Below are 25,879 nucleotides of genomic sequence, written 5' to 3' on the forward strand. Positions count from 1 at the left end.
AAGGGAGGATCAGGAGGGAGTGACTGTTTACTTTGCTGGCTTTCAGTTTACAAAGCCCAGTTTGCCATGAACCAGCATCTTATCTGCAGTGGAGGAAAGAGGTCAACTTGGTCTGTTTCACCTCCAGAAAAGTTTATGAGTTGGAAACTGTTATGAGCCTTCAAAGTGTGCCAACATCAGGAAAGCTTAAGCATGTTGACAGGGAGGGGTAACCCACTGTCTATAATGCACTTACCTCATATTCTTTCCTGCAAACTTTCATAATATCATTTTTTGAAGATGCCTGAAAGACATTAGTTTCATTACCAGCACATAGCGCATATTATTCAAGAGCAAAATTATACAATAATAAATTATATAGAAGATATTATTATTGTGATAATTTTGAGATGTCCCACCAATATATCTAATTTCTTCTTTAGAAGCAGTTTTGAATCGCTTAGATGTTCTCAATTCTGGCATATGAACATAATCAAAAGCAACTCTTTTTCAAGTATCAATCTGCTACTGGGGTCAAATGGACCTCTAAAGTCTAAATGACTGGGATTTAACATAAAGAACAACAAAGTATTTCAGTATTTCTTCCTGTCATCTGGGTCATGTGAGGCTGTGCAGACACAGCACCACTAACTAGAATCTGTAATACGGGCTAATAAATTGAAGCAGAATCCTGGTAAGATGGAGGCTCTGTGGGTTGATGCTTTCCAGGTACAGGAATTAGATAAGCAATCAGCTCTAGTCAGGAAGGGTTGCACTTCCCCTGAAGGAGCAGGTATGCAGTCTGGGAGTAGTGCTCCTAGATTCAATCGCAATCGCTAGATTCAAGGAGCCTCCATGGCTCAGACAGTTTTTTCCAACTTCAGTTGGTTTGCCAGTTATGACTATTCTTGGTCATAGTTGTTGGTGATGCCTGCTGAGATTTCCTCAATTCACTCTGCGCAGGGCTTGCGCAAATGCAGCAGTTAGATTATTAGTGTGATCGCTGTATACAGTGGTGGCGCATCTCGCTTCACTACTTGAGGTGAAAGAGGAACATGCCACCCCAGTCCAGCTTCTGCTGGACTGCCCCACTCCCCTGCCATCACTGATGCCTCCCTATGTGTTGCACAGGGGCACCCACAAAGTCCAGGCCATAGTGCCGCTTCCATCAAGATCTCACAATATTTTGGTGAGATCTTGCCGGAATCTGGTGCCACTGGCAGTGGAGGGGCGCCCGTGGGGGTGCTGCCGTGTAGGTTTCTGCTGCTTGAGGAAGGTGCCTCACCATAGCTCATGGGTGGGCTGGCCCTGGTTCTATAGGAACCATGTAAAGGAGCTGAACTGGCTGCCAGTACATTTCCAGCCCAATTCAGTGGGTCAGTGAGGATGCTTAAAACCGTACATGGTTTGGGACCTCAAGATTTGAGGGAGCACCTCCCTTGGAATTTAAAATCTTGTGGAAGGAAGACTCTCCTCTGTATCTCACCCACGTGAGAGGAATATTATGTGGAGATGCAAGAGAAAGCCTCTTCCACTATAGCATTCCAACTATAGAAGCCCCTTCCCTTGGAGTCTCAGTTGGCACTGTCATTGGTCGGTCTCGCCATGGGGCCCACTTAATATAAAGATGTTTACTCAAGCATTTGGGAAGCATTAGCTGCAGTTGTGTCTGAGTTGCCTGTTGATTTTGCTGCTAATTATTAGCTCTTATGTGGCGTACTATCAGAGTGTTAACTTCTGAGTCAAGAGAGACCATCTTGGCTGTGAGACCTGGAAGACCTCCTTGTAGGCCTATTCATTCCCAGGGGCCAAAGGACCCCAGCTGTGCTTCATAGAGGGTTTTAATTGTTTTTAAGCGGGGTATACGCACAGGATTGTATGGAGGGATACATAAAAAGCAGCTCCACTCCACTGCTCCCTAGCAGACAGCAAACATAGGAGAAGAATACAAGTAGGGGAAACATATATTTTAGTTATCTGAGACTTCATATTTCATCATCAGTTAAAATAACACAATCTCATTATAAAGTAATAGTTTAAAATTGAGATAGCTTCAACAAATAAAAACAAAGTTCACCACAGAAAACATTATCTGCCCAGCAAGACAAAGGCTTGCTGAAAAGTCTTCAACTAACAGCAGAAGACAGCAATCAACATCCTGCTGAAATATATTGCACATTCTGGGTGTGGCCACTGTGAAGGACCCTTCTCTTACAGCCAATCATACTTTCAACCAAAAAAAGGTATGTCTTACTTTATTCATGCTGCATAAAAAATAAATTCCTACCTGTTTACATGCTTGGCGACATTCGACAACAATGGCTAACTCACAGCAACCTAAGCCAACCCAGCCATCAGATTTCTTCAAAACACCTTTAAAGAAAAATAAAATTACTGAACACATTACAGTATCACTGCAGGGTGTATTGGAGGGCTGTATTCTATGCTTAGCAGACAACACAGAGGGAAGTGCTGCTCAACTGCAGAGGTTTGTCCACATTTCCTGCTAGGAGGGCTGTGTGATCAGTTAAGAAACAACTTATTCAACCTGAAGCTAAGTATTTGTGCAAACAGATATGTAATTGAAAAAGTATAAACTTGACTTCATTTCTTTTTGCAACAATGCATGTACAGTATGCCATTACTTCTTGGAGGGTCTGGTAGAATGTTTTAGTCATGCATGACTGTCCAGATAAATATTTTTTAAAACATATTTTATTTTAAATTCTTTTACAGTTAAAAGAACATAATTACGTCTAAATAAGTTAGGATCATACGACTTGATCATTTTTCCCCTGAGTCCTATACTGATCCCACCCTGCATGTGGATCATATACTCTTAAAAAGGCAAAGGGACACCTGACCATTAGGTCCAGTCGTGGATGACTCTGGGGTTGCGGTGCTCATCTCGCTTTACTGGCCAAGGGAGCCGGTGTACAGCTTCTGGGTCATGTGGCCAACATGACTAAGCCGCTTCTGGCGAACCAGAGCAGTGCACGGAAACGCCGTTTACTTTCCCACCAGAGCGGTACCTATTTATCTACTTGCATTATGACGTGCTTTCGAACTGCTAGGTTGGCAGGAGCAGGGACTGAGCAACGGGAGCTCACCCCGTCGCGGGGATTCGAACCGCCAACCTTCTGATCGGCAAGCCCTAGGCTTTGTGGTTTAACCCACAGTGCCACCCGCGTCCCTGATATTCATATACTCTTAGTACATTATAATAAATTAACAGAGCATATCTACCCAGAAGTAAGCCCTGAATGAGTTCAATGGTATTTACTCCCAGTTAAGTGTGTATAGGATTGCAGCCTAAATATAGTATTGTCTCTTACCTGGCAAAGAGGAATTTATACAGTCCCAAACTTCTCCCTGAAAAAAAGAATAATTGTATTTTATAAATGAGTATAATTACTAAGTTGACCATGTGGGATGGCAGGCACTTAATAAATAAATAAGATCAAAATAAACATTTGTATGTAGCAGATTAGCACTTTTAAATGCAACAAGATGTTCTAGCACAAATAACGAATTATCAGGTGACCTCATCTAGAGTATTCAGTTTTGGATATCATAGTGCTTGGGACCAGGACTTTGGCAGACTTGTTTCATTTGTTACTATTTCCTGAGCAGTACTTGCAAAAGGGCAAATGGCTGAGCACCTGACTGAGGCAGGGGGACACAGCAGCAGTGCAACAGAATTAGTTTCTGTCTTCGATCTACAGAAAGTGGAGGGGTTTAACCATCCTAAGGACAAGATGAGGAAGAGCAGAACCAAACCACACTTTCTGTTATTCTGTTAATAAATGCCCCTGATCACACATTGCCCTTTAATGTGTGTAACATATCATCCTGAAGGCATGTGTTTTGAGGAATTCCAGATCAAAGTGGGCATGCTAAACAACCAGAGCCATAGTGGCACAAGTTTCCTGCCACAGAGTAATAGGGAAGACTTAGAAAGCAAAAGGCCTGAGTGGCCTTGTTCTGCTTGCTAAGGCATCCCTAAAATCCAAATTTGCCACTTTTCCCTGTAAGGATTTATTAGTGCTCTGCAAGGCAGATATGCCTGCACCAGAATTGTGTCCGTCCTCAACCTCTGAAATTCATTTTCAAATGTGCTGAGTTGGGAGATAATACCATTTACCGAAGTTTCAAATGTTGTACTAAAGCACTGGATGGCTTGTTAAATCAGCAGCCATCTTTTTAAGAACAACTTCCTCTGATTCTCCCTTGGAACCAGAGAGTGGAAAGACAAGTGACTTGTGTATTCTGGGAGGACGCAGCATGCTTTTTAGTAGCTTTGCACTGCATTGTGATATAATTTCTCTCTCCCTAGGAAAGCAGAGCCGAAGAAGCAACAGCGTACCATTTTCAAGGTAAGGCAATTCTGTCATTAGAGCTCACAGCAGGCTATAACAGGAGGGGAAAGTAGAAAGCAAAAGTTTGCTTATACAGTGGTGCCCCACAAGATGAAAAGAATCCGTTCTGTGATTCTCTTCGTCTATCGGATCAGCTGATAAGTGGCTTAGCGGCTTAGAAAAAGGGGGGGGGACCCACAGGAACTCGCAAGGCATTGTCGTCTTGCAAAGCAAGCCCATAGGAGATTCGTTTTGCGAAGCACCTCCAAAACGGAAAACCCTTTCGTCTAGCGGGTTTTCCGTCTTGTGAGGCATTCGTCTCGCGGGGCACCACTGTATGCATCTGCTCAGGTTGTTCTCTTAGCTGGAACCAGCAATTAGCCTTTTAGAAAGCTTCCACTGAGGCCAAGGGGAGCTTTTTACAAACCTTAGTGATTTGAGGGGAGACAACTGCAGAGGGACAGGGAAGAGAAAAGAGAGGAGAAAGAGAGAAAGAGAGAAAGAGAGAGAGAGAGAGAGAGAGAAAGAAAGAAAGAAAGAGAGAGAAGGGGGAAGCAGGAAGGGGGAAGAGGAAGAGGTAGAAAAGGAAAGGAAAGGGAGGAGAAAAGGGGGGAGAGAGAGGCTGTGACTCTATCCAGCTTTTCTACTGGTCTGCCACCTTTTGGATCCAGTCCCATTTCCTACTGGCACGTGGCTCCCAGAAGGCTTCCCATGAGGAAACTGAACCCTCAGGCCGAAAATGGTCGTATGTTTTACCAAACACAATTATACAAACCATTGATTCTGGACAATATTCAGGTGCACGTTGCAATAGGTGTTTCAAATGAGAATCACTCTTTGATGTCAAAATCTGTCAAAAGCATTTTTAAAAGAAAGCATAATTAGAAAAATCACTTTTGTACCACAAAACTTAATTATCTTGACTTAGAAAACCCATGAAGCTAAGTGGAATTTGATTTTGAGCAACAGAATACTCCTTTTTGGAGTTGTCCTTAGTTTCTATAATGATGAAATAGTCATGCACTATGGGAATCTAATGTCTGAACCTACCAGATTGCAACCCTCTTTTTATTTCTTAAACCACTTTAAGTCTTTGTTTTTTATTTAAAAAAACACACAAACCAGAGCTCTGGGACCTGGGAGAGTTAAGCACCATCATCAAACTACAACTTCCAAGGTTCTTCGGGAAAGGCATGGCAGCTAAACTAGCACCAAAATAATGTTTATCTTACGATATTTGCACTACTTATTATTGGTTTGTATATAAAAACACTCTTAGGGTGGCATCCAACTAAACAGATCTGATATCACAATATTTTTTACTTTTGCAACTTCAGTTCCCCTCTCCCAGCCCTCCCTCCCCAAATCTGCTCTGGTAGGTTGGGGAAACTCCAGAACAGACACACAGAGAGAGGAGAGGGAGTTCCCTTGTGCAATCAAAAATCCTTGCACTAGTGGATCTATTTTATTTAGTTGAATACTGTCCTTACAGATTTATCTCCTTAGGGCTTCCAAGTTTCAGCTTATCAAACCTAAACATATTACGATGAGATGTGGCTGACTTTCAAAGATCAGGCAGGGTGTGCATTATCTAAATTGAAAATAGAATTTTCTCAGTCATAAACAACTTGGCCCTATAAATTAGGCTCATAGGTAAGATGGCAACAAATGTGACTCCGCATATATTGATATGTTAGGAAGACTATCACAGCCTTACAGGTCAAAATGTATTCATGACAGCACATTCTTACAACACTAAAGGAACTGCTTCAAGGTCAGGATGAAAGTGGAATACATAATTTTAATATACTTCTCTCCCATGGCTATAGACCAGGGACGGGGAACCTTTGCAGCCCAAGGTTTCCCTCTGGGAACCTTCTGGGGGCCACATGTCAGTGGAGGGCAGGGTCAGAGGCAAATGCGGGCAGAGCAATTAATGTAAAATTTACCTTTCTACAGTAGGCTACTATCTGCACACGCTCACACACCCTTCTATTCTCTGCCCAGGCAAGAAAAGGGCATTGTCAATGTAATGGTTCTAGGGGTTGCTCGTGCGTAAGCCGGTGCTTATCTCCCCGGCTGGGTGCAAACACCTGGCTGGGTTGCAAAAGTGAACCTTTTCTGTCCGGACAGCCACTCACTCGTGGCTGTCTCAATCGCTGGCAGAATCCGTCAGTGGGCGTTTCTTAAACTTCTTCCAGCAAAGAAGCCCTTTGACGCCTAGTCTCCTCCTACTCTCTCTGCGCGAAAGCCTTCTGCGCAAGGAGGGCGTGGGCAACGGAGGAACCCTACTCTCCCTGCTGGTCCCAGGCAAGGAGTCATGGGACCACCTCGCCGCTTCCCCCATCTGCCCCCCTTCTCCACTGGTGCTACGCTGATTCTCTTCCCCAGAAGATGGGCTGCTTCTCCCGATCCCTGGACGCTCTCTGGAATCCCTCTGGCTTTTGCTCTCTCCCTCCGGCACTGATGGCAGTTCCCTGACAGTCAATGACACATTCCAGTCAGCACTCAGGGTGAGGGGTGCAGGCTTGTGGCCTAGGGTGTGTACCTGGGGCTAGATAGACAGGCTCAGAGAGCTGCTTTCTGCCCTGGTCCCAAGGTTCCCTACCCCGATACAGGCCCTATGGATATACAGGTTCAAATGTGGTGCAGGTTCAAAACCAACATACCTGTTCACAAACATCGCGACACATTAAGTTACCCTTTGCAAGGTAACAACATGATGCACCTATAAGGAAAAATAAATCTGTCAACATCAGTAAAATACAGGTGCTCTCAAAGTACTGTGATGAAGTGTAACTATTTTTTGCCATTCAAATATGTAGTTTGCTCCTAAAACCACCTATTGTACCTGAGGATTGGCAAGTGAGCTAAATAACCTCATTTTTAAAAATATCTGGCTAGGTTGACATCTGTTCTGGGAAATCTGGTGGAAAGCATTATTGAAGATAATATTACCAAGCATACAGAAGAGCATCTTTGCATAGCTTCTGCAAAGACCAGTCTGGCTACTTTTTAGTGTCAATAAGCAGCAACATGGAGCTGCCCTTGTAAACTACTCAGCAACTTCAACTGGTTCAAAATGCAGTGGCCAGAGTACGAGTTGGGGTTCCCTTTATAACTCATATCACTCATTCTAAAAGAGCTGCACTGGCTGCCAGTTTCCAGGCCCAATTCAAGGTGCTCACACTAGTGCTAACATTTCTAAAAGACATAGGCACCAGAAATCTGAGACCACCTCCTTCTCTATAGACCCTCTCAGGTGTTACAAATCAAGGGGGGCACTCTTGGTAATCCCTCTGCCCTCATTAGTGAAGAAGGAGCCAACATTCTCTCTGGCAGTCCTGAAATATGTGGAATTCCCTCCCTACAAAGGTATGTCCGGCATCTTCACTAGATAGCTGTGAATGTTGAAGACCTGCCACGTGGCACGTCATACATGTGTTTTCATGACCCACTCTGTTCCTGTGTCTGTTGTTTTAACTGTTTTTAATACTGAGGACCTGCTGGTGAAGAGCAGGTAATAAATTTAATAATAAAGGTAAAGGGACCCCTGACCATTAGGTCCAGTCATGGCCGACTCTGGGGTTGCGGCGCTCATCTCGCTTTATTGGCCGAGGGAGCCAGCGTAGAGCTTCCAAGTCATGTGGCCAGCACGACTAAGCCGCTTCTGGTGAACCAGAGCAGCGCACGGAAACGCCATTTACCTTCCCGCCAGAGCGGTACCTATTTATCTACTTGCACTTGACATGCTTTCGAACTGCTAGGTTGGCAGGAGCAGGAACCGAGCAACGGGAGCTCACCCCGTCGTGGGGATTAAAACCGCTGACCTTCTAATCGGCAAGTGCTAGGCTCTGTGGTTTAACCCACAGCGCCACCCTCATCCCAATTTAATAATAGTACTAAGTAAAAAATTCTAAACCTTTAAAAACAGTTATTTAATTTGCTACAGGTTGGTTTGTTTGTTTGTTTGTTTATCTTATAGCACAATTGAAAACAAGTTATGATTGGTATTATATTAAGTTATCCTTCAGGATGATTACTAAATGTGGGAGATCACACACCAAAGGAATGCCCAGTTCAAGCAGGCAACAAAGTAGCTTCCAAGGCTATAGACTCAAAAACACTTAACTGGTGGGCCTATCAATACTTGGAACCGTATGAACTCTCAACTCCCACCTAAAAGTATATAGCATTGAACCATACAGTAGTGAATCCACAAATGTCAAATGGCAGTGTCTTTGAAGACAAAGACAGGGAAAATAACAATATTTCTGGGACAGACAGACTAAATTATATGGCAGGCTGTGTGCATTTAAGGCTGTGAGCCTGAACGTTGCTTATAGATTATGCCACACACACAAAATACTATGTTCTTGAATTGGTGTGCTGCATTCTCTGTCTCAGGTGTCCTGTACAAGATGAAAGACAGAACTTTCATCCTGTGAGACACTATTGTTTGCATTGGTGTTGAGACTTAAGAGCTTTAGAACTGTCCCAAATTTTGCACAATGTGTATTTGCCAGTGGTAATTTACCTATCACCTGCTGTCATCCTTATGGACCTTCAAATAATCTGATCTGAATCAGAGGGCTGCTTTCTGGGCAGCCAAGTTAACCATCAGCATTTTCAATTCACCTGAATGTTTGGACTGACAATCAAGACCCCACAGAAGTCCTAAATGTTGCACTAAGTCAACAGTAAAGGAGAATTAGCTGGGTATTGTCAACAATCCAAAGGTAATTGAGATAGAAAAGCAAACTCACAGCAACCACTTGTCCTTCAAGTAGACCATGGTCTTACCAAAGGAATCAAACTTAAATTCACATCTGAATTTACCCTCTAAAATGCTTAGTGTCAGAGAGGGTAATAAAATAATTAGGTGATCTAATGCAACAGAGGCTACTTTTCTCGGAATCACTGACTCTCCCCAAACAATGGAATTGTATAGACAAATAGTAGCGGACCTTCACCAGAGAGCGGCCAATTTATGTTGAAATTTGGCTACTGGGACTTGCTATGGACTGGTTTGACAGATTGTGAACTAATCATATGAGCAAACTACACTGCCTACATGTCCATTATTGTATGAATAAGCTGTAAAGAAGTATAAGATGTAAAAAACAAAAAAAAAAAACCTTGAGACTGCCAGGAATTTTTGGCAGCAACCAATACCTGCCTCCCACTCCTGGAACCCTGTCATCTATTGCCAGAGGGCTTTGGGTTTCAGAGAACCATTTTGGCCAATTTTAATTATTTTCAAAATCTTCCTACAACCCATACCTCTTATTAGCCTCATGACTCTCTTGAAAAGCTTCCCATTATGAGAAATGAAGTTAAGCAATTGATCCATCAGTCAAAATCCTGCAAAAGCTCCAGGGCCAGGTGGCATGCTTTGGAGTTAAAACAGAACAGTAATTGGTGGGCCTGTTTGTTGGCTACTCTCCTTTCATTTATTAATAAACCTGGTAAATGGCTAAAGCCATGTCAATGTCAATCCATAAGGACGGGTGTGGGGTTTTTTTGTCCTAAAAGTTTGCTTCATGATATCAGGTAGGGGTGAAACAAAAAATGAAGAAGCATCATGTACTTTTGTGCAACAGAAAGCAGGTTTTGAGGGTGCTTTTTGTGAAACTCTTAAGCTACATTTGGACAACAGTGCAATGTATGTTACTGCAGGTAGGTCAACGGAGCATGAGATTATCCTGTCTGCTCATGATTACCCTAAAGATGACCCCTTAGCCTTTCTATTGACTGCTGCTCGTCTGGAGATAGCTAGATGCTGGAAAACTGGTGATGGGCTGAACATTGATTCTTGGTATAACAGAGTATGGTTAATAGCATTGGCTGAGAAACTAACATGCCATGTGACAGCAGCAAAGGTAAACACAATCCATATTCCTTTTATAACATATGGCAAATGTTTATTGAATACATAAATTGTTCAGACTGTGGCAGGAATCTACCCTGCACTCATGGGAAATGGGGCATGATCTAGAGTAATCAAATGAAACTTTAACACGTGGCATGAGTCTGTAATTTTATCAGAACAAGTTACTTGTTGTTTACTGTTGTAACAATTGTTTTCTCAAAATTTATCTCCTGTACCATGAAAGAAAGAAAAAAAATGGAGCATGAGATTTCTGGATGCCACTGGGCACTGGATTTGGGCTGAGAGGGAGCAACTGAACTAAGCAAACTTCTGTCAAGACCTCCGGTTTGTGCTTGGGGGAGGGGGACAGTATGGCTGGAGACCCGATGAAATGGAGTAGAAAATTTAAACAACACATAAGCTCAAACTGCCCACTGTTGTTTTGCCTTTTTGTTTTTAGGAGAAATGCAGGTGAGGACTGGAGAATTGACCACGTAAGTTAGAAGCACTGGGGGATGAGGGATTAAGACTTCCCCCCATGGCTGTTTTGGCAAACACATTCCATGCACCTGCCCACTCACAAGTCTTCCTAATTTTCCCCATGGATGGAAAAGCAATTAATCACCTGTTTTACCACCACCCCAGCATGAATGCTACAGTTTCAGAGGCATGCTTCTCAACTGCATTTTCCTGGGGAGGAAAGCAAAATGCCAGGAGCTCAGCACTGGACTACACTGCAGGGCTGTGACACACAAGTAAAAAAGTGGAGTTACTTGGGAAGGATTACATGAGCCTTGTATCACAGGCACAGCATGCCCCACAGCAATATGGGTACCATAATGGTGCAATTAATATGCATTAGTAGAATAACCCCCCCCCCCAAGTAAAATAATAATAAATCTAAAAACACACAAATACAAATATCAAATACAATCTGAGTTCTTCATTGGGGTGGAACACCTACCGCCCAATAAGTTAGTGTCGTACCCTGGATCTCAAACGCCTTGGCTCCCAAACAAACCAGCTCCCAAACGATCAAATCTGGAAGTGTTCCGGTTTTCAAACAATTTTCAGAAGCCAAACATCCAGCGTGGCTTCCACAACTTCCAATTGGCTACAGGACGCTCCTGCAGCCAATCGGAAGCCACGCTTGGTTTTCGAACAGTTTCAGGAGTCGAACGGACTCCCAGAACGCATTCTGTTCGAGAACCAAAGTACGACTGTACACTGAAATTCTAGATTTCTCAACTGCTTCCTAAGGGCACTGAAGTAAAAGAAAACTGAATCAAAATGAGCCAGGAGAATATGTGTGCTACATCATAAGGTAACATTTCAACCTCCAAGAACATTTCCAAGAACACTCTGTATCTGACTCTAAGGTTCCCTAACTGGAACAAAGGAACTTCAAAGGAAGGCTGCAATATAAAACTGAACGGCAAGACACCAGAAAGTTCAAGGGCTTTGCATCACACAACATGTGTTAAATGCAAAAGGATGTCTGCATGATCAACACCAGAGTGGGAAAAGCTCACCCTTTCCTCCCTGTCCTGTCAGCGTCCCAATGGGGGATTTGTTCCCTGACTGCACCCTTAAGGAGCGCAAAAAGGCCCTTTGTTCAAACCGGAGGCTCGGCTGCGCCCTGCCCTGCTTAAATGGTCACATATGTTTAGAGAAAAGGCGAGCAAGAGGAGACATGGGAGAAGTTCATGAAATTATGCAGGGCACGGACAGAAAGTTTTCTCCCGTCTCTCATGACAGGAGAACTCAGGGGCATCCCAGGAAGCTGAATGCGGGGAGAAGAGATAAAAGAAAGGGCTTCTTCATGCAGCGCACAAACTATGGAACTCACTCCCACAGGAAAATTCCTTCCAGTAGCACCTTAAAGACCAACTAAGTTAGTTCTTGGTATGAGCTTTCGTGTGCATGCACACTTCTTCAGTATCTGAAGAATCTGAAGAAGATATCTGAAGGTATCTGAAGAAGTGTGCATGCACACGAAAGCTCATACCAAGAACTAACTTAGTTGGTCTTTAAGGTGCTACTGGAAGGAATTTTTTTTATTTTGACTATGGCAGACCAACACGGCTACCTATCTACTACTCCCACAGGAGATAAGGACGGCCAGCCGCCTGGATGCTTTTAATGCAAGACTGGACCAAATCATGGAGGAGGAGGAGGAGGAGGAGGCTGTCAGGGATGGCGGGAGGGCAGCGAGGGGGCTCTTGGGCTCCGCTCCCGCTTGCAGGCTTCCCAGGGTGGCCTGACCCTGAAGGACTCTTCTCACGTTGCGTTCTTCTGACACGTGTCCTATGTGTCTGTGACGAACAGGTCTGCCTGCTCTTCCTTTCTCTCCACAGTGCAGCGCTGAGATTTCTAATTCTTATTTTTAAAAGGAGCACGCGCGGCCGCCTGGCCCTCCCTCCCTCCCCCTCGAGGGCCCCCCCGGCCGGAGCCCACTCGCCCGCCCGCCCGCCCGCTGCCCGGCGGGGGTGGGGCGGCCCAGGCTTCGCCCGCCGCCGCCTCCCTCGCTCCGCCCCGCCGCCAAGACCGTTACTCACCCGCCCCGCCCGGCGGCAGCGGCAGCAGCAGCAGCGCGAGGGCCGCGACGAGGGTCCCGCGGGCCCCGCCGCCATCGCCCCGCCGCGGCGGCCGCCCAGGGCCAGTCAGCGCCGCCATCGCCCGGACCCCGCCGCGCCGCCGCCGTCCGCCCGCCCGCCCAGCGCGGCTCCCCATTGGCTGCCGGGCGCTCGTCGGGGGGGGGGGCGGGGGGATGGCGCCGGGAGGGGGCGGGGCGGGCGGGCGAGGGAGACCCGTCGGCCGCCTGAGGGGGCGGGAGGGGCCCGTCGGAGGGAGGGCGGCGGCTGAGAGGATCCCGGAATGGAGTCCTAAGCCGCCTTTTTCTCCCACGGGGGCTCGAGGCGGGTTACGGATAGAAAGAAGAAGGGCTGGAAACATGGAAAATAAAACAATCGCTTAAAAAAGCAACAATTGAGCGTTGATAGAAATCAAACCGCGTGTAATCCTGGCACTTTAACTCATTAGTGTTATATATATTTATTTATACTCCGCCTTTATCGCTGACAGGGAATCAAGACAGATTACAGACAAAAATAAGAACACCTAAAAATCAGGGGGGCGTGTTTGTCATTAAAAAGCAATTAAACATTGACAGAATTAAATCTATCTATCATCTATCTATCATCTATCTATCTATCATCTATCTATCTATCATCTATCTATATCTATCATCTATCTATCATCTATCTATCTATCTATCATCTATCATCTATCTATCGATCTATCATCTATATCATCTATCTTTCTATCATCTATCTATCTATCTATCATCTATCTATCTATCTATCTATCTATCTATCTATCTATCTATCTCTGGGATCTATTAAAAGCTTGCAGACAATGGCAACCAAAACAGCAGCTCCTCATTAAAAGCAGTCCGTTCCCCAAAGCCGTCTGGAACAAGGAGGTCTTTCTTCCCAATGAAAAATCAGTTACGCCGCCTGGGCGCTTGGGCATCAATATGGTTTGCCTCCTGCCAAGAGAGTTCATCACTGGGTTGCTGCTGCCTCTGCCAGGTCCTGTGTTCCTTAAAGAGGCTTCTTGGGTTGATGGTAACATTCAGCTGTTTGCATATGTTCTTTGGAAATGGAGGAATGTGTGCCTCTGCACAAGGATTTGTAACCCAGAGGGAGAGAGCAACACTGAGCATATGAAAGAGCCAGTCCAGTTCCTCCAGATGATTTCCCCCCTTACTCCTATTGCAATGCTGCATTCTTACCAGTTGGGTGTAAAAAAGGCAGATAAATTTACTGTATTTATAAATAAAACTGATGCCAAAATGGCAGGATGCCTCAGAGGCACTTGGAAACAGTATTTTCGACCAGAAACCATTCCAATATCTCAGGTTAAGTACTTAATTCGTTCCGGAGGTCCATTCTTAACCTGAAACTGTTCTTAGCCTGAAGCACCACTTTAGCTAATGGGGCCTCCCGCTGCTGCCACGCTGCCGGAGCACGATTTCTGTTCTCATCCTGAAGCAAAGTTCTTAAGCCGAGGTACTATTTCTGGGTCTGTAACCTGAAGTGTATGTAACCTGAAGCGTATGTAACCCGAGATGCCACTGTATTGTACTTTTTAAACTCCTTTCTAATCAGGACCCATAATTATTATTATTATTATTATTATTATTATTATTATTTATTATTTATACCCCGCCCATCTGGCTGAGTTTCCCCAGCCACTCTGGGCGGCTCCCAATCAGTGTTAAAAACAGTACAGCGTTACATATTAAAAACTTCCCTGAACAGGGCTGCCTTAAGATGTCTTCTGAATGTCAGGTCATTATTTATCTCTTTGACATCTGATGGGAGGGCATTCCACACGGCATGTGGAACAGAACGGGTTGGCCCAGAACATCAGCTTCTGAACAGATTTCCAATGAATGCCACCTTCCAAACTAGTAAAACCAACCAAAGTCACCAATCGTCAACACAGTTGTTGCTTACAAATAGCCATTGTTATGATGGGGAGCAGAATTTAAAATGGTTCCCCTAGCAGCGCCATGCGTGCAGGAGTGGTGCTCCCGCCTCTACTGGGACTGCTGCTACTACATGCAGACATGTTGGCAATGGTGCCAACCAAGGTCAGCATGCCTAGACCTGCTGGCACCACCTCTTTCACTGCACTGATATGTAGGGCAGTTTCAATGCTCTTTAAATGCTAGATACGCATACCAGGGATGGGGCTAGCATAAATAAAAGAATGGAGCAGGTAAATTCAGTTGTGCATTCCCATTGCTCCAGTAAGCATTGCCTTTAGGCTAAGACAGACTCTTGCCTGCAGTAGTTGTGGCCCGTTAGCAGCAATGGTGAAGCCTGCTGCTGCTCCACATTGTGTCCCTGCACCCTAGGAACAAAAATGGCCTTGGTCCAGTATACCTGAAGGAGCGTCTCCACCCCCATCGTTCAGCCCGGACACTGAGGTCCAGCACCGAGGTCCTTCTGGCTGTTCCCTTGCTGAGAGAAGCCAAGTTATAGGGAACCAGGCAGAGGGCCTTCTCAGTAGTGGCGCCCGCCCTGTGGAACGCCCTCCCACCAGATGTCAAAGAGAAAAACTACCACCAGACTTTTAGAAGACATCTGAAAGCTTTTAATGTTTGATAGACTATTGTATTTTAATATTTTGTTGGAAGCCGCCCAGAGTTGCTGGGGAAACCCAGCCAGATGGGTGGGGTATAAATGTTGTTGTTGTTGTTTAGTCGTTTAGTCGTGTCTGACTCTTCGTGACCCCATGGACCAGAGCACGCCAGGCACTTCTGTCTTCCACTGCCCTCCCACAGTATAAATAAATAAATTATTATTATTATTATTATTATTATTATTATTATTATTATTATTATTATTTCAACTACTAAACCAGGTGAGGGTAGCCAATGGGCCTCAAACCCTCAGTGAGTTAGGGACTTCCCCTGCATGCAAAGACGGGCTCTAGAAGATTGAGCAGACAAAGTGAGGGCAGGTGGGGCTTGTCAACCTGAGAAGGTAGGCCATCTAAGAGGAGAAAAACTCCTCTGCTTTACAGGATATCTTTGGTAGAAGAAAAGGCTAAGGAGTAAACCCTAAGAAATCTAGAGTGGAGCCCCCAAGACAGTTGGATGGAGCCTTGTACGCCTACTTCCAGCAACTCCTGCCGCCAGGCTGGTGCTAAACATATTGCTTAGCTTTCCTTTGGACCACGTCTTGCAGTCTGAACAGCCCAGGACCTCCATACACACTTCCCAGGCTTGCACACCACGGAAAGCCACTTCAGTTCAGCAGTTTGACTTTGTCTCTCAAGACAGACAGATTCCAACAATAACTAAGCATGTATACCCAGTGCTTTTTTTTCTTTAAAAAAATGTTTAGGGGTACTCTCATTTTGACTCAAGAAAGTCACCATTTTATAGCTCAGATCGGGGAAAATAAATACAGTAAATGGACAAAAGTACAAAGATTCACAAAATGTTTAGGGGTATTTACCTGCATCCCCACCCCCCTGGAAAAAACACAGGGTATACCTACACACCAAGAGATAGGAACCAGGCGTACTTTGATGTGAGTGGAAATCAAACCCCTCCTCTCCAGAACCAGACACAAACACTGACACGGCATTATGCCGTAAACCTAGAAAAATTCAGCATTGTTCTAGATCTCTTTCTACCATACAATTATGCAATATGCATTTTATCAGGAAGTTACTAGCAAATCCTTTAGTCAGGAAACTTTTTCCAGTGGACACTACAATGGTTATGTTTCCCTGTAGGGCTGGCAGAGGTAGCCAAGTCCATAGGATTCAATCTCAGCTTAGTGGCCCTTATCTAGCCCACTGCTGCATCCATGTCAAGAACCTGGGGAGCCTTTCTCACCTCAGATGAGACAGAGCTGAGTTTCACCACCACTCTGGCACATAGCAGTGCATCCATGATTAAGCCATGGCTGTATGCTCTTTGCTTGAGATTTCTATGAGATATTATGTTGTTTATTCGTTTAGTTGTGTCCGACTCTTCGTGACCCCATGGACCAGAGCACGCCAGGCACTTCTGTCCTCCACTGCCTCCCGCAGTCTGCTCAAACTCATGCTGGTAGCCTCGAGAACACTATCCAACCATCTTGTTCTCTGTTGTCCCCTTCTCCTTCTGCCCTCAATCTTTCCCAATATCAGGGTCTTTTCTAGGGAGTCTTCTCTTCTCATGAGGTGGCCAAAGTATTGGAGCCTCAGCTTCACGATCTGTCCTTCCAGTGAGCACTCAGGGCTGATTTCCTTATGAACGGATACGTTTGATCTTCTTGCAGTCCATGGGACTCTCAAGAGTCTCCTCCAGCACCATAATTCAAAAGCATCAATTCTTCGGCAATCAGCCTTCTTTATGGTCCAGCTTTCACTTCCATACATTACTACTGGGAAAACCATAGCTTTTACTATATGGACCTTTGTTGGCAAGACTAGTACATTACAATTCATTTCCTAAGGTCCCTTCTTGTGTTTAAGACCCAACCCATACAACCTCTTCCACTATTAAGTTTCTGAAAGCTGTGCAGTTATGTTTGCTTCTGAGCCAATTAGAACAGCAATCAAGGCTGGGTAGAAATAAGAGAAGAGCCTTATCTAGGAAAATAAGGCATGTGCCATTAAGCTACATGGGGTAGAGCAATGCTTGAAGTTCAGCCTATCAGTCTTATACCCACGACATGTGGCCAATGTGATGCAGGAAATAATGAGAGGATACAGCATATCCAAGATTGACTAGTATGCACAATGGATAGGATGCACAATGCAAATCATTCTGTTTAGCATAATTTAGGGTTGCTGTGGGAAGTGGCAACTGTATAGCTCCCTAAAAATGAATATACTGAAGTGGTAATAATATTAAAATTTTGATGTCCCCCAGGTAATGCAATTATTTCAAAACTTTTCTGTCAGCTCTAGCAGGTTATCTATTTTTAGACTCGGGATATTTTACGAAATATACCTGTTTGGACAGATGTTAATTAGTTCAAGACACCATGAACAACTAAATTCTATTCCCAGCCAGCACCTCCATTTTTGTCAAATCAAAGTGCTTATAAAAGTCAACAGATCTAAGCTCAGAATTCAAATAATGGTCGTTCAGAACAGGAGGACTATAGATATTTTCTCCTGGAACAGCACCCCCACCCTGCAGGACAATCCGTTTTTTAAACTGTAGGGGAATTTAAATAGATGTGTGTGATACTACATGCTGGGCACTGCTGTTCAAAGGGCCCTGGTGTGAGCCTAAGCAGTTCTGTTTAATTTTCACAGGATTACTATGCCTTAAAAAAGTGGGGGCAGGGGGCGAACAGGCATCAAAACAAATCAATGTTCAGGAACAGCAAGCAGCTTCATTTCCCAAAAAGAAAGCACAAGTATGTCATCTACTAAGAAGAAAGAAAATCTATAATTGCTTTTATTATTTTCTACTGTAGTGTTAGCACTTAACAATAATACTCATTCTTAAGACTATTTACAATCCTCTGTCGTAGACTCTACTGCACAGACATTATCAAGCATAAATGGGGCAATGAACAATTCTGTAAGGCTTAAAAGTAACACATTTGTACAGATGCTCAAAATTTATCATCCAAAATGTAAAAATGTATGTGTCATTACCCATATAACTCTGAAAGAGCTGGTGCTATTTCAACAAAACAGAGAACATATTTGCAAAAAAAAAAATACAAAAGAAAAAAGAAATGCGCAATCTGACAAAATATACAATCAGCTTGATCCAGGGCTGGTTTAAACATGCAGATGCTCCAGTATGCACATGTAGCTCCTACAAAACCAGCATCAGAGCCTTGAGTGTACATCCATCTCTGAAGCCAACAGGAAAGCTCACATCTTCAAGAGCACACACAGAGCTTTGTATCAGAACCAGTAAGGTTTTAGGTTTATGCATATAATACTCATATTTTAAAGAGACATGTAATTGCCAACCTTGAGAATGTTCTGAAAAAAATATTAAACCTTATATACAGAATGAGGTAAATGTACCTTGGTCTTTTTAAGAGGTAATTTAAGTTTAAAGCAAGTTTTTACATGTTAAAAAAAATCAAGTACCATTCAAACCATTTTAATGGCACAGTATGAACAAGGAGCTAGCTTAAAAAGTGGATCCATGGCACTCAGTTGACAGATGGTTATTTTGCTAGAATAGCCTCTTACTAGGTATGAATCTGCAAAACTATGCCACTCATATATACAGATATTTTTAGGTTTACAAGACATGAAGGTGTGAAAGGCTACAAAAATCTGAAAAGGCAAATAAAAATGTTATGATAAAACTCCAACTCTTAAGGATTAAGAGTACCTAAAGTTACAGCACTCAAGACATCTGAGTAACAAGGTTTGCTACTGTTCCTTTGATGTGTCTTGTAAGCAATTGGATCATATGTCCAAGATCTGAACAGCAACTGTAATGCTATTTTTAAAAAACTTTATAAAAATCCTTATTAAACAAATGTGTACTGTGCAGTACACATTACACAACAGCTTTCATCAAAAATTTACCAGATTTTTAAAGGTATAACATTCAAATGTTTTGAGTGCCAAAATATTTTGGTCCCCATGGACTCTCAAGAGCAAAACAAAAACTGAAAAAAAAATATGAATACTTGTCTAGCTGCTTAAAGATGCATATCAGAGCTGCTGTGATGGTGAATCTGAGTCTAAATTGGAAACCATTTTTTCAAATTCTTAAAAAATTACCTCCAAAGAGAAGCAAGCTTTTAAGACTTCCATCCCTGATTTCTAAGATTATTATCCAGGTTAGCAAATGGCTCCCAGCTTCCTTCCCCACTGCTCCTCTAGCCCCCAAAGCACATTCCCCACCTATCATTTTGCTTTACCTTAAAATGGGAAATGAAGGTGATGGTTTGTACATCTCTTAACAGATGCACTCTGATGTGCTTTGCAGGGCATAAGGACCGAAAGTGGTGGCTGTTAAGAACTGGCAACCTCTAGCCCTTTAGGACCTTAATTACCAAGGGACACTGCTTTCAGTCCTAAACCAGGTAAGTGAATCAGGAGGATAGAAAAGTGCCATTCCCACTCCATACCTGAAGGTAAAGAAAAGAAAGTGCTTTGCAAGTTGGAAGGGATGGTAGTGGCAGTGGGGAGGGGGATGGCAATAGGATAGCAGACTGGCTCTGTACAAGTTTTTCTGTTAGGGGCAGAACTGGGGAAATCCAGAACCAATCTGAGGGAAGCCTTAGAGGATATGCCCATCCCTAATCTACATGTGACTTTACAAGCAACAGATTAAAAACGTTCTATGTAATATATACAGGCACTCATTCGAAAGATATTGACAAATTATCAATGGAAAACATGACTAAAATTATATCGTCACAGCTGAAGCCACAAATAACAAAGTACAATTTTCATGATATACAATTTTCCTGCTGCAACGTCTATTTTAAGAACTGCTAAAAAATTAACCTCATAATTTTCTCTAGACTAAAATAGAAAAACCATTTTGGCATGAGTGAATCATGGGAAGTTAAGGATTGATAACTGGTATGCAGGCAGCCCCCCATTTATGCACATTCAGTATTTGTGCGACTGTGTAGACATGCACCACACTGAACCTGAAAGTGACTTGGAAATGTAATACTGTAAAGACATCACTGAAATATCACTAAAGGGCGGAATGGGGTGGGTGGGGGAGGAATGGGGCGGCTGCAGGCTTTCTCAATGGGTTTCAATTATACGCAATTTCACAAATGTGCACAAAACGGGGGGCTGCCAGTACAGCTAACCAATATTATTTTCATTCTACATCACTGTAAAAAATTGCAGGTGGGCAAAGTCTTCACCTTTTCATTTATGTCTGCGTTGAAGAAAGACAAACTTAAATAGGTAGTTTTTGCTTGCTAGCTTATTTTAACTTTTATGGAAATCAAAAGTATTTTTTTTAAAATATTTTAGTTTTTCATGGTTCTTCATAAATGTAACTAGCTTGAAGATACATTAATAGAAATTTGATTTGTGCACCAGATATAAGATTTACATAAATGAAACCCAAAATACACCTTAAAACGCAAGCACAGTTTTCCAGTATTGTAGATGTAACAGTATTTTACATCCAGCAGCAAATTTTACAGCTACCTGTATGCACCAGAAAAGAAATGGTATATTACTATCCAACTGTGATTTAGTAATAATAAGAGATGGAGGTTTCAAAGCAGTGACTTTCAAGGCGAGCCAGAAGCTGTGCAAATACTTCCACATGTGAAGCTCTTGCCACCAAACAGGAGTTGGCCTGCATGGAGAAGTCCAATGGCACCACATTTTAGGAGCGTGGGGACCTAGATTCAGTCCTTACACATCTCCAGATATATACAATTGGTGAGGTCAGAGCCAATCTGTTAAGAAAGCACATACTGACCTGACCAGCAAGATCACACAACAGCTACAGATGCTAGGGAAAGTCTACTGCTTTGCACACAAGGACTGCATACAATAAGGCTACCCAAATGCAATGTTTTTACACATGGATTACCCTTCGAGAAGCAGGGAAACAGGTGACACTTTAGTAAAGAGCGCTGTTCTTTGAATGGGTAAAGGTCTGTGCAGAAAAAAAACCCCCCCGCCCCAGGTAACATTAGAGTGCTACAATTTATTTTCTTGGATTAAGCCCTCATATCAAATTTTACAAGAATCTTGAAGTACTCTTTACGGGTCATTAAAAGCTAAGTGCCACTTTTGACACCACAATTCATTGTGATGCACAACTTTAATAACAGCACAGAATTAATTTATATACTTAAAATTCCTAGTCTTCAGAATTAAGAGGTTTTGGTAAAAAGAATTCCAAATGTAGTATAAAATTCCCTTTTAGTTAAGATATATTTTATCATTCTACAAGCACCAAAGGCTTTGCATATACCTACTGAAGTGCATTACAAAAATTGAAAAGTGGCACTTCCTGGTACAGTACAATCTATTTTGAAGGCATGTAATGTTCTGAAGCAAAATAACAGAAATACAAAATATAACTGCATATGTTGTATATGTTCTTCCAGAGTGGATGAGGTAATGTCTTCAAATCCTGATAAATACGTCCAACAGTAAGTGTCCTAGTAGCCAAAAAACTACACAATCTGATAAGAATAAGCCAAGAGTGGTTCAGAATATAGAGTGTGCCATCATGAACAAAGCAAATAGCTTTAAAAACTTTCAAGATATCCTTCAGTGCGATAGTGTGCACGAGTATCATCTTCATGTTCTCAACAAAACAGGGACCAGCCTTAATCCTTGGAAAACCAATTTATGTTTTACTGAAGCTGAAGAGGAGTCCGTGGGAAAGAGGAGTCCGTAGTGCAAGGTAGGGAGCTGTACAAAGTTTTACTGCCTCTACAGAAATCCTGGGCTAATAACTGATCTTCCTATTTTGCACAAAAGGCAGGAATATCCTTCTGTTCCCCCAGTGAGGTAGAACAACTAGCCTTCTTAATGCACAAATTAGGTGCAGATATGGTCCTTTAAAAGTCTCCTTCAGTAACACCTCCAAGATTACATTTTTATGCCTTCTTGCTGACTGAGCTGTGACAGTGTTTTCTTTATGCGTAAAGCTGTTAGCCTTGCTGCACCATTGGCATACCAACATTCCCGCATAATTTTGGCCATTACTCGCAAGGCCTGTAAAGAAGTGAAACAGAAGTTTAGTTTTCATACCGTAACTTCTCATCTTTTTGTATCTCAGTGCTATGAATTTTCCACTGACATAAAATTGGTATTTAATTTATCATATTTGATTGGCATATTAGTAAGCAGAGCTGTGGCATTAATGTTTTAACATGTGGCATTAACTTTTTTTATTAGCCAGTTGAACTGAAATATCTGACTACGGAAGATTCCATAAAGTACACTTAGTGTGATTGAAATGTTATTTTCAAACAAACTCTAAGCTTTACTTGGAAAAAATTTCAAACACTGTGAAGTTTTAGAATCTAAAAGATAATTTGAATTGGAGTACTAGCCATTATTTTAAGATGTAAAAATTCATTAACATAATTATTATTCCACAGGTTAAATTTTAAGAAAGAACACTGAAAAACTATATTAACATGCTTGTGTGTGTAGGTATGTACAGTTCCTAAGGATAACTACATGAAAAGTTAAATATTTTCAATCCAATTCAATTTCCTTCTAGCTGTGCATTATAATTTGTATTATCAAGTCTCTTACTAATTACCGTAGTTTTATAAAATCATGCATTTCTAAAAATTGAAAATTTCCTATAGAAAAGCATTTCACTGGGAAATTTTCTGCACCCCACACTGCTATTCTTGTTAATATATTGCATATTTGTGTGATTAGGTATGTCCCATAGTTAAAGGCATAAGGTGAATGGATATCCTTCAAGGCACAATCAAGTTTCATTTTTGAGTATGTAACTCAATGTTTTTATTTTTAAAAATTCAAACTAAGCTGCTTTATACATTTTTAAATATTCTCATTTTGATACAGCTTGAAAAACCTTACCTCACAGCTCTGCCATCGGTTAGGAATATTGGGTCGAAGTTTCTGTTCACAAACAACTTTCCTCATTTCTTCAACTGAAGGATCAGAAGGAACCAGGTCATAATATGGTAGTTGGTAATCTTCATGAATTCCTAAAATGTGTAAACCAAGTTGTAAGTTAACTGTTATCATGACAGAATTTGAAGTCAATTCTGTTTCATTTCTATTTGTACCTACCACCAATTGAACATCGCCGAGCTATTTCCCAGAACACTAATCCCATTGCATAAATATCTGCTCTTTTGAAAGACTCAAAATGCTTCATGTTTATGGAATCATCAAGTACTTCAGGAGCCATGTACCTATCAAAATGAAAACCAGTATATTTTATTCATCAAGAAGTGGTCTCTAAACATAGTTATCTCTATTTCTCTTTAATTAGGCACTAGAAACAGTTGAGCCACTCTGCCAGTTAGGCATTATGCAATAATGACATTCTCAAGATCTAGGAGTCTTGGTTGACCACAAACTTGACATGAGCCAACAGTGTGAGGCGGCAGCTAAAAAAGCCAATGCAATTCTGGGCTGCATCAATAGGAGTATAGCATCTAGATCAAGGGAAGTAATAGTGCCACTGTATTCTGCTCTGGTCAGACCTCACCTGTGTCCAGTTCTGGGCACCACAATTCAAGAAGGACACTGACAAACTGGAACGTGTCCAGAGGAGGGCAACCAAAATGGTCAAAGGCCTGGAAACGATGCCTTATGAGGAACGGCTAAGGGAGCTGGGCATGTTTAGCTTGGAGAAGAGGAGGTTAAGGGGTGATATGATAGCCATGTTCAAATATATAAAAGGATGTCACATAGAGGAGGGAGAAAGGTTGTTTTCTGCTGCTCCAGAGAAGCGGACACGGAGCAATGGATCCAAACTACAAGAAAGAAGATTCCACCTAAACATTAGGAAGAACTTCCTGACAGTAAGAGCTGTTCGACAGTGGAATTTGCTACCAAGGAGTGTGGTGGAGTCTCCTACTTTGGAGGTCTTTAAGCAGAGGCTTGACAACCATATGTCAGGAGTGCTCTGATGGTGTTTCCTGCTTGGCAGGGGGTTGGACTCGATGGCCCTTGTGGTCTCTTCCAACTCTATGATTCTATGATTCTAAGATGCTTACTATTGACCTGGCTCTCCATTTCAACCAAGACTTTTAAAAAGTAGGAACTTCTGCATAACTGAGAGGCATGCAGAAGTTCCACTCATTTCAGGACAGGGACACCCTGTTATGTGACTGAATATGTGGGCTATGAACGTGTGACTCTTCCTGCTCCATGACCATTTCCTTGTTCTCTAAACTGGACTTACGCAAAGAGAGCACAGACACTTGTTTTTCTGCAACTGAACCTGACAGGATTCAAAATGCCATGGTGCAGAGAGAAGAAAGCAGGACGTTCTGAACACCCCACCATAGGCAGAAAAGGAAAAGTGGCGTATACATACAGAACGGTGCTGAAGGAGGTTGTGTGGTAAATGAAAGTTTTCCCCCTCCCAGTTTTAATGAGAAGGACTCTAACACCTCTCCTCATCTCCCTGCTTCTCAGTAGTGTTTGCACATGCCTTCTGTCATCCCAAAAGGAAGCTTTGTATATTTTCAAACTTTTTATTAGAAGAGTATTTAGAAATCCAGAGTGGAAGCAGATGTGGCTAGTCTAAGTCATAGCAGGGTAAAGGAAAACCTCCAAGAAAGGGAGCCATTGCATGTCACCCCCTCTGCTTCTCTTATTTCATGGATCTTGCTCACCTACAGATCTCAAGATCTGAACTTTTCTTGGTCTATTTAAGTTTCCCTGCAGTTCCTCTGGGTTTCACACCAAAAAAGGCCATTTCCCTGCCTAGTTCTACTTCTACAATAGGATCTATTCAAGATTATAAACCAAGCAATGTGAAACTTGTAACAAGTAACCATTGCACTGGTTGGTTGGTTTTTAATCCCTGCAACTGTGTGTCAAACTACAAAGCCATTTTACATACTATCTTGCCATTTTGGCAACTAAACCTTTAGATCAATTTGAGCAGGCTTTTATTCGAGTTTGGTAATCTCTCAAAAATAAGCAAAGCGATACTGCTATTTAAAGAGTAATCAGGTCCACTGTAATAATATCTGCAGTGTGTAATTGTGTTCCGGAATGATCCCACAGTAATAGTTCAGTGAAGACACATGTGAGATACAGGTTCGAGTACATAGGCATACATAAAATGGTCCATACAGATGTTTATCTCTTTACCAGCTGTTGCAAGAACAAGGTTCATGCCAGGTTAAAGCAGCCTAGCCACTTAGCTGCCTTTAAGTAGCAACTATGTTTAAAAATACAAATCTATATTATAATTTACAATGATTTTCAAAGCACTAATTACTTTGCAAAAGGCAGGTAGGTTTGGGTGACTGAAAAATAAATGTTCTGAGAAATTGGGCACACTCTTCTCCTTCGCAGTAATTTTGTTTTTATTATATCAACAAGATGACTATGGGAGAAAGGAACAAAGCACCTTCCGATCGCCTATTTAAGAGAAGGCACTACCCAGAAGTTCTAGATCATTCACCAATAAGGAGGTATGGAGGCCGGGAGTGAGGAG

The 25,879-nt window shown here is 42.5% G+C and overlaps 2 protein-coding genes and 1 long non-coding RNA gene across 8 annotated transcripts in view; 1 reads left to right on the forward strand and 2 right to left on the reverse strand.

The window, feature by feature from the left end:
• Positions 1–12,915, reverse strand: part of RECK (reversion inducing cysteine rich protein with kazal motifs) — a 45,998-nt gene extending 33,083 nt beyond the window's left edge. The window contains exons 1-7 of one of the 4 annotated variants that reach the window (XM_083473142.1): positions 12,764–12,915; positions 10,835–10,981; positions 7,007–7,065; positions 5,113–5,187; positions 3,315–3,351; positions 2,267–2,352; positions 236–283 (exon numbers count right to left, since the gene is read on the reverse strand). In XM_083473142.1, the coding sequence (XP_083329268.1) occupies positions 236–283; positions 2,267–2,352; positions 3,315–3,351; positions 5,113–5,187; positions 7,007–7,030 (270 nt within the window). In that variant the 5' untranslated portion in view covers positions 7,031–7,065; positions 10,835–10,981; positions 12,764–12,915. Of the gene's footprint in view, positions 1–235; positions 284–2,266; positions 2,353–3,314; positions 3,352–5,112; positions 5,188–7,006; positions 7,066–10,834; positions 10,982–12,763 lie in introns of those variants that run through there. The other 3 variants (XM_083473141.1, XM_083473143.1, XM_083473144.1) reach the window with 3 other exon arrangements.
• The window catches only part of TGFBR1 (transforming growth factor beta receptor 1), a 46,933-nt gene that overhangs the window by 5,454 nt on the left and 15,600 nt on the right, over positions 1–25,879 (reverse strand). Inside the window, exons 7-10 of one of the 3 annotated variants that reach the window (XR_014518745.1) lie at positions 23,488–23,612; positions 23,272–23,402; positions 19,606–22,425; positions 15,469–15,538 (exon numbers count right to left, since the gene is read on the reverse strand). Coding sequence is in view for 1 of the 3 variants with exons in the window: in XM_083473264.1 (XP_083329390.1) it covers positions 22,300–22,425; positions 23,272–23,402; positions 23,488–23,612 (382 nt within the window). In the remaining 2 variants the exon portion in view is untranslated. Of the gene's footprint in view, positions 1–15,468; positions 15,539–18,162; positions 22,426–23,271; positions 23,403–23,487; positions 23,613–25,879 lie in introns of those variants that run through there. The other 2 variants (XR_014518744.1, XM_083473264.1) reach the window with 2 other exon arrangements.
• On the forward strand, positions 1,940–15,838 carry LOC310692435. The gene is made up of 5 exons (XR_014518810.1): positions 1,940–2,222; positions 4,316–4,355; positions 10,017–10,219; positions 10,670–10,703; positions 15,808–15,838. It is a non-coding gene; the product is annotated as an uncharacterized lncRNA (long non-coding RNA).

The sequence above is a fragment of the Podarcis liolepis genome, assembly GCF_965112155.1.
Source record: "Podarcis liolepis genome assembly, chromosome: 13".
NCBI lineage: Eukaryota > Metazoa > Chordata > Lepidosauria > Squamata > Lacertidae > Podarcis > Podarcis liolepis.